Source organism: Octopus bimaculoides, chromosome 14 (assembly GCF_001194135.2).
Source record: "Octopus bimaculoides isolate UCB-OBI-ISO-001 chromosome 14, ASM119413v2, whole genome shotgun sequence".
Lineage (NCBI taxonomy): Eukaryota > Metazoa > Mollusca > Cephalopoda > Octopoda > Octopodidae > Octopus > Octopus bimaculoides.
This window is the reverse complement of record NC_068994.1, coordinates 55,099,284-55,108,265: the sequence shown is the minus strand read 5'-3', so window position 1 is coordinate 55,108,265 and position 8,982 is coordinate 55,099,284. Positions and strand designations below refer to the sequence as shown.

The following is an 8,982-nucleotide window of genomic DNA, read 5'->3' as shown; positions in this document are numbered from 1 at the left end:
TCCAAGTTTCGGATGCCGGGGTGGGAACCGACGCCAACATCTCTTCAGTTATCCGGCCATTGAAAATTCCTGTGAAAATCTTTCTTTTGTTGTCCTTCCTATCAATAAATATATATATATATATATATATATATATATCTGTGGTTGGTGAGAAAGGCAAGGATAATATTGTGTCTTAAGGTGAATCTTGTAGAAGGGGCTCTTTCATTGTCCCACATTGTAAGGGTGCTTGTAAATAGTTAGTGCAAGGAGAACAGAGCATGCAACCTGCAAACAACCTAAATATGCTATTTTATTATCTGCCCTTTTAATTCCAGTGTTATTGTTTCTCTTTATTTATTATTCTTTCTCTCCCTGCAGGCTGACAGAGCCCATGTCAAACTGTGTTGCTCCCTCTTTACACCAACATCTTCATCACCATTTTCACCATCCGAGCCATTTCTCCTTACTGTCAGCCAATAGTTTACGAACTCGAGAATTGCTCTTGCCTCGTCTTTTAGGAATGGGTGCGCCATTATCGGTGAGTATTCTTCTTGTTCCTCTAAATACTATTCTGTTACCAATGAATCTGTGCCGTTAAAAACACCTGCTGCATATGGAATTGGTCTTATTATTAGATTGCTTCTAAGGTGCACCCAATTAAATGTATTTCTGTATATTGCAGTATCTACCTTACAATACAATCATCATCATCATCGTTTAACGTCCGTTTTCCATGCTAGCAACAGCTTAGGGCTAACTAAAGCCTTGAGTGAATTTGGCAGATGGAAACTGAAAAGAAGCCCGTCATGTGTGTGTGTGTGAGAGAGAGAGAGAGAGAGACTATTAGTGTTGGTGCGTTTGCATCCCCATAACTTAGCGGTTCAGCAAAAGAGATTGATAGAATAAATACCAAACTTTTAAAAGAAATAAATACTAGGGTCAATTGATTTGATTGAAAATTATTCAAGGCAGTGCTCCAACATGGCCACTGTCTAATGACCAAAACAAGTAAAAGTTAACATATATAGGCTCAGGCATGGTGTGTGGTAAGAAGCTTTCTTCCCAACCACATGGTTCTGAGTTCAGTCCCACTGCATGGCACCTTGGGCAAGTATCTTCTACTCTAGCTTCAGACCAACCAAAGCCTTGTGAGTGGATTTGGTTGGCAGAAACTGAAAGAAGCCTATCGTGTGTGTATGTATATATATATATATGTGTGTTTGTGTGTCTGTCTGTCCCTCCACCATCACTTGACAACTGATGTTGGTGTGTTTATGCCCCCATGACATAGCGGTTTAGCAAAAGAGACTGATAGAATAAGTACTAGGCTCACAAAGAATGTGTGCTAGAGTTGATTCGTTTGGTTTAAGGTGGCGCTCCAACATGGTCATGGTCAAATGACTAAAAGAAATAAAAGAATATATATATACTGGCTCCTGTGCAAGTGGCACGTAAAAGCACCCACTACACTCTCGGAGTGGTTGGTGTTAGGAAGGGCATCCAGCTGTAGAAACTCTGCCAGATCAGATTGGACTCTGGTGTAGCCATCTGGTTCGCCAGTCCTCAGTCAAATCGTCCAACCCATGCTAGCATGGAAAGTGGATGTTAAACGATGATGATATACTGTGAATGAACAAACAGCTTTTGTATGTGTGACATTGATCATTTTGTGTGCTTTTGAGTTGGTTAGTCTTGGAGATGGATCAGAATTGAGAGGAATTGCTGTACTATAGCAAAAAATGGTGACAAAGATGAAAAATGAAAATTTCCGTAATGTTAGCTGAGATACTCGTTGGGTGAAGGAGGAACAAAGCCATTGGTTTATGCATGACTTTTAGGTTAACAGAGTAAAAAAAAAATAGGTTATAACATGAACAGGCAAAAAAAAAGAGGAAAAAAATGCTTTCATTGTAATATTTACTTGTAAACCTGTGACATGGTAACCAACTAAAGAAAGCTGAGCTAATAACAATAGCCTTAGAAAAGGTATTACACAAAATTTATAAATATCTTTTGCTGGAAGACAACAGCAAAAATCAACTCCATGCTGTTTGTGGTAAGGCATGCGAAAGGATACAGTAAAAAAGCACTTGGGTAGGTAATGTATAAAGATATTTAAATTAAGCTGATTGGTGGAGTGGGGTGGGAAGTCTTTTTGTTTTTGTTTTTGTGTTTGTTTTTTTTCTCTCCTCCGTTTCAGTTTACTTGAATATTTGTTGCAGCAACAGAAAATCTGAAGAGGGCAATGCATGGTTATTGATACAGTAGTTTCTTAATGCAAATTGATTACAATCTGTCTACGGAAGATTAGTACTTGGTCCTATTTTTGTATGTTCTCAGAGCCAACCGCCACTGAACACGATTCTTGTATAAGAATAATAAATGTGTATATATGTATGTGTGTGTGTGTATGACAGCTTTCTATCAGTTTCTGACAAAGCTTTGGTCGGCTCTGAGCTATAGTGGAAGTTGTTTACTTGTCTATGTTACCGTGCTGTGAGACTGAATCCAAAAATACATCGGTAGGAAGCAGGCTTCTTAACCACACTGCCATGCCTGCTTCTATAATGAAGCACACAATACAAACGGTTGTTCAGATGAGGTGGAGGGGAATCGATGCTGTTTCGATTTTGGTAAATAAACAGTGATTAAAAGGCAAACAATCGACAGGAAAACGGTGATGATCAGGTACTCTAGAGTACCAGTGTCAGCATGTGGGTTATCAGTTAAACTCAGTTCATTCTGTGTCTTCTATTTGGCCATGAAATTATCTTTTACTTGCTTCAATCATTAGGTTGTGGCCATGCTGGGGCACTGAAGAAATTTTTTTTTAGTTGATGAATCAACCCCTGTATTTTATTTGTTTTCTCTTTAAACTGGTACTTATTTTATTGGTCTCTTTGCTGAACTGCTAAGTTATAGGGGTGTAAACACACCAACACCAGTTGTCAAGCAGTAATAGGGGCCAAACACACACACACACACACACAATGGGCTTCTTTCTGTTTCTGTCTACCAAATCCACTTACAAGGCTTTGGTTGTCTCAAGGTTACAATAGAAGATGCTTAAGTTACCATGCAGTGGGACTGAACCTGGAACTATGTGGTTGTGGAGCAAGCTTCTTACCACACAGCACTGCCTGCACCTACAAAATTTTTTTTTTTTTTTTGTCGAAATAGCCATACAATGTTTTTATTGCATAAATTTCCCATTACACACCAGTATTATTAGACACACCTATAATTATAGACTCAAAAGAAAAAAAGTGCATTTTGAAGTACAACAATATAATTCACTGTCTTACCTGACTCTTGGTTCAATGTTGACTTCAATCGTGAAATGCACAGACATTTCAGTTACTGTTCAACAGGGAAAATAATTTGATATTTTCTGTGGCAAGTAACAATAATTTCTCTTTGTTGCTTCGAGGCTCAGTACATCTAAGATCTAGCAGTAACATGCATGGACTGGCACTCTACACCAACTGGTTAATTTTCCTGGGTGGCTGTGCGTTTAATTGATTTGCCATGCTAATTGGTATGTGTCGTTTTTCTTCTGCTTCACTGCAATATTTTTTTTGCATTCGAGTCAGGTTTATTAACACCGCCATGTTATGTTTTCAAAATTGTCGATGGGGGACACAGTATTTCATTTTACCACCCTGTAATATACTAACCAAGTATATTAAAGGTTTTATAAGTCAGTACTGTGTTCTACTTTTTGTGTTAGCAGTGCAATTCAATCACTTTTTAAGTTTATCTCTACAGATTTTCAATAGCTTTTACAGCCAGCTCTGTAAATTAGGAAGTTTCATATGCAAACACATCTATGTAAACAATGTAGTCAAAGTTAGAAAAATAAGTAAGTGGTGTATATACACATTTCAGGAGTTCTTGCTTTTTCTTCAGTGTCACATCCAACACATCAACTGTCCACGAATACAGAGAAAGAGCCAGAGCAGAACAGATTTTATGCTGTCGAAGGATTCTACAACTACTCACATTTTCAAAGAGATAGTGGGGAGGTGGAGCTGGATAGTGATAAAAGAGTGATGAGCTGCCAGGAGTGAGGAGAGTAGGAGTAGGTGATCTCTGGTGATCTGAGTCAGTTTACAATGAAGGGCTTTAATTTGAACCATATCAAAATATGTGACAGATTTGAATTCCTGGCACAGGAGGTCAATAAATTTTAAGTCCTGTTTGTTTGTTTGTTGTAATTCCATGTATTGAAATAATTTAATATCTTTATTCTAGCAGGGGAGCAACTTGGACAATCATATGTCAGGAATTACACGAGGGGCTAGCCAGGCAGTTATTGACCAGAACACCTTGCCACATAAATATACGAAAGTAAGTATGGCCAGATTTACCCTTTTTTCAAAAAAATTTTTTTGCCAATGATCAATTTATGTATATTCTTGCTTGCTTTCCTATCTGTTTTCTTGTTTAGCTCTAGATCAGTTGTAATGATGCTGACCATTCCATCTGTTTCCTATGCACAGTGCACCCAGCAGCTCATTGCCAGATTATACCAGTACGGTGTGATTTGAGGGTTATTTTGCTGCTGTTTGTAGCAAGCTGTGCAGAACCTCCAGTGTTGATTCACAATCATTTGTAATTCTCCAGCGAGTTACTTGATCTATTTTCATAAAACAATCTGTTTTTCTAAGCAAAAAAAGGAAAAGTACATCTCTAACTATCACTCACTCTTCCCATTTTTGTACCCACCCACACTCCTTTCTTCTGTCTCTACTCAGTTCACCTCACATTGTATTATTAGGGTCTGCCTTGACACTTTATGTCCACTGTTTTATCTCCTTTCCAGCTCTATCCTAGTTAATCCCACCCACTTCTCCTATAGTGTGGATTGCTATATATCTCCTCTACAGCCAGAAATCTGTTCTGTTTTGGTCCCTTTTTTCATATCCTAACATAAAGCCGCTTCCCTTTCTACTGTAACCCCACTCAAATACAGGGGACCTTAATGTTGTGAGTTCCTTGGCGACCTCACTAGTGCTGGTGTCACAAAGATAACCCCTTGTGTTAGGAAGGGCATCCAGCTGTAGAAGCCATGCCAGAGCAGACGTTGGAGCATGGAGTATGATGCTGTCCTTGGATCCACTGGATCCTGTTTAACTATGGAAGATGGATATTAACTTATGATGATGACAACACTAAAAGTACTTGTAGGAAAGATAGAAAAACAAATGTGTCATTTAGAGTGTCAGCTGACCAGTTAGAGGAGGAGATGGTAAAGTGGTCAGTATTGACCTCCAAGGGTCTATGTGGCTATGCAAAGGATCAATAAATATCTGAAATGATTTTGAGAGCTGAATTATTAGTAAACTAAATCTGAAAGAGTGTAGTAATTTAAGGCTAAACAAGAGCACTCGGAGAGTGCAAACCTCTGCCAGGGCAACACCAACGTCCTCTCAAAGTACCAGTCGAGCACTGAGGTCAATCTAACTGATTCGTCCCCTACCCCCAAATTACTGGCCTTGTGCCAAAATGTGAAACCGATATTTATGTTTCTGCCTTTTGGGAGATCATTTTCTTCATTGTTTCCTTGATTTTCCTTGACAGGTAAAGCGCAGTGTTGAGGAAGAAAACGAAAAATGTATTATATGTCTTTGTGAATTTGAACATGGAGAAGATATACGGTAAGTCTTAAAAAATGGTTACTAGACAGGAATTATAAACAAGTGGTGTACATTAATGTGTCTGTGTTGCTTCTCAGAGTGCACCAACATGTTCTTATATTTACTGATTTGTGCTTATAACATTAACCCTTTCGTTACCAACCCAGCTGAAGCCAGCTCTGGCTCTGAGTACAAATGTCTTGTTTTCATAAGTTTTGAATTAAAATCTTCCACCAAATCTTAGTCACAATTTATGTTCCTAACACTAGCTGAATGGTAACTAAGTTATTTTACTAAATTCTTTGTTATATTTAAAATTAATTGAAAGACACAGAGAGCGTCTCAAAATAAATACAATAACAAAAGGGTTAAACTGCCACTGTCTTACCCATTCTGGTTGCTATACAAAAGAAATAACTAGATGTAGAGAACAGGCTTTGTGCTATTCTCGTATCTGGATAATTGCACCATTTCTGGCAGTTGTAATGTAGATATATCTGTGACAATTGGGCACAAGTATGGCTATGTGGTTAAGAAGCTTGCTTTTTAACCACGTGTCCCTTTCCTTCATGGCATGTTAGTTTTGGAGAATACTTGAATCTTTAGTTTATCTCCCCTTCCCAAGTGGCATTTGTCTTAATTGTTATTTGGTAATTATTTCCCCTTCATCTAGAGGCAGAGATAATTTTAATGAATCTAGAATTTTTGTTGTGAGGTATTATTTAACAATGCAATATCTATCTACGTTGTTCAAATATATGCCACTTCAAGTTATTTCTCTTTGCTCGTTTTTTTCTCTTATACACACACACACACACGTGTGTGTGTGTTTGTGTGTATTCTTGTCTTGGCATCACTCAATGATTATAAATGGGTATCACTGTTGTTCAAGCAGCGCTGGATTAACCCATTATGCAAAATAAGCTCGTGCTTAGAGCATCAAGAGACAGGGGTGCCACATGAAATGAAAATGATTTACGGCATGAAAGAAATAAGTTTAAACTTATTAAAATAATATTTGTAATGCCTTATCTTTATTAAGTATAGAAGCAAAAGTTTTATGTAAAATTAATTTTAATATCATCAAACACTTTGCAATTAAAAAAAAAAAAACTTTTCAAATATAAATAAAATGGAAGCATACAAAAATAAACAAAATGGAAGCATACAAAAATAAACATTATTTTCTATCTTTCTGTGAATTTTGTTGCATTTTGAAAACAAAAATTTATTTTATGATTTATTATTGTTTACATTTTAAATTTATTTTCTTTACATTTTGCACCATTTATATATTCTTGAGGGCACCAAAACCTTTTAAGTGGTGAGGGCCTCTATGGGTCTTAATCTGGCCATGGGGTGAGAAATATCACCTGGCTTGGGAACAGGTGAGGGTCAGCAACGGGAAGAGCATCCAGCTGTAGAAAGATCTGCTTCAACAAAATTCCGTCTCATCCATGCAAGCAGAGGAAATCATCATCTGTTTTCCATGCTGGCATGGGTTGGATGGTATGACAGGGGCTGGAAAGGCCAGGGGCCACATCAGGCCCCGTTGTCTATTTTGGCATGGTTTCAGTGACTGGATTCCATTCTTAATGCCAACCACATAAGTGTGTCCTGGATGTCATTTTCATGGCACCAGAATTAGTGCCTTTTATGTGACACCAGCATCAGTGCCATTTATGTGGCACCAGCATCAGTGTCGTTTACGTGGCACCAGCATCAATGCCGTTTACATGGGTCCAGCATCAGTGCCGTTTACATAGGTCCAGCATCAGTGCCGTTTACATGGCACCAGCATCAATGCCATTTACATGGGTCCAGCATCAGTGCCATTTACATGGCACCAGCATCAGTGTCGTTTACGTGGCCCCGGCATCAATGCTGTTTACGTGGCACCAGCATCGGCAGGGTTACCAAGTAAAACTGGATGTAAAATTCCATCAGTTGTGATGTAGTGAGTTTTTGTTTACAATTTTTTTTTTTTTTTTTTTTTTTTTTTTTTTTTTTTTTTTTTTGCTTTTTTTAAACCTTAACATTAATGGACTTTTTTCTTCTTTTTGTTTTGTATCTTTCCAGCCGTCTGCCCTGTATGCATCTGTTCCATATAAGTTGTGTTGACCAGTGGTTAGTTACAAACACTAAATGTCCAATATGTCGGGTTGACATTGAGGCCGGTTCCAAGTCCCAACCCATGTCCGACTGTTGAGTTGTGCTTTCAAATTTCTCTGATCTGTTTTAATAATAATAATAATAATAATAACAATGACAATAATAATAATAACCACAGGCAATATAATAAAAAGAATAAAAAATACAAATTTAGTTGAAATAAAAACTGGAAAAAGAAAACAAAAGGTAAAAAAACAAACTATTTAACCTCCCCCTGCCCCTTGGAGGTTTTGATTGCACCTGTACTTTAGTTTTTACCCTCCCCCCTTTGCCCCAGTCTCTTCCATGCTACAGCAGTTTATGATGATGATGATGATGGCAGTAACAACAGTATAGGATGGTGCCTTGCAAGGATAACCAAAAAGACAAAAAAAAAATGGCTGGACACAGAGACAGATCAGTAAAATGTTACACTTTAATCTTGCTTCTGCTGTTATGGCTCCAACAACACCCCATTACGGGATGCGGCAGACAGACCTCCTCTGGTTCAAATCGTTTGTCAAGAACGGTGAATCTAGGGGGTTGCTTTGCCGCATCCTGTAGAATTAATTAATACAAGTTACAGATTTATTAATTAGCGAATGTTTACAAAACAAAACCGGAAAAAAAAAAAAAAAGAAAAAGAAACAAATTATCAAATTAAAAGCTTGCTACACCCACTGTTGTACTACTACTACTACTGTTACATTATCTGTATTTTGCATTTTTTTTTTTTGTTTCCTGTATTAACATTTCCCATTCTCTTTTGATTGATTTTTGATTGATTGGTCTCTTCTTAATCTATTTATTATATTCTCATATTTATGTTATATATATCTATATATATACATTACATATTAATGAATATATTACATATTATATGTAATATGTATATATATATATATACACACATATATACATATGTAATATATAGATATATATATATATATATATATATATACATATATACATATGTAATATATATATATATATATGTATATGTATTCTAAGTTGGCAGAACCTTTAGTATGCTGGGCAAAATGATTCACGGCATTTGGTCAGTCTTTATGTTCTGAGTTCAAATTCCACTTAGGTCAGCTTTACCTTTCATCGTTTTGGGGTCGATAAGATATGTACCACTCCTCTGAAATTGCTGGCATTGTGTCAAAATTTGAAACCAATATATATGTTACATTATATTATATATAAT

General features: G+C 37.0%; 1 protein-coding gene across 2 annotated transcripts; it reads left to right on the top strand.

Moving 5' to 3' along the window:
- The first annotated feature begins 344 nt into the window (after window positions 1-344).
- LOC106872319 (E3 ubiquitin-protein ligase RNF165) lies at window positions 345-8,480 on the top strand. 2 transcript variants are annotated; one of them, XM_014919265.2, is made up of 4 exons: window positions 345-520; window positions 4,240-4,332; window positions 5,566-5,642; window positions 7,701-8,480. In XM_014919265.2, the coding sequence occupies exons 1-4, from the start codon at window positions 374-376 to the stop codon at window positions 7,828-7,830; spliced, it is 447 nt and encodes a 148-aa protein (XP_014774751.1). In that variant the 5' UTR covers window positions 345-373; the 3' UTR covers window positions 7,831-8,480. The 2 variants fall into 2 exon arrangements, with proteins under 2 accessions (XP_014774751.1, XP_014774750.1); XM_014919264.2 differs by having other exon boundaries at window positions 4,237-4,332.
- The last annotated feature ends 502 nt before the right edge of the window (window positions 8,481-8,982 follow it).

Bases quoted from the DNA above. Each gene is read 5' to 3' on its own strand.
- LOC106872319 (XM_014919264.2), top strand. From the start codon at position 374: ATGTCAAACTGTGTTGCTCCCTCTTTACACCAACATCTTCATCACCAT. The intron at 4,333-5,565 runs GTAAGTATGGCC...TTTCCTTGACAG, and splicing joins TGCCACATAAATATACGAAA to GTAAAGCGCAGTGTTGAGGA. The intron at 5,643-7,700 runs GTAAGTCTTAAA...GTATCTTTCCAG, and splicing joins GAACATGGAGAAGATATACG to CCGTCTGCCCTGTATGCATC.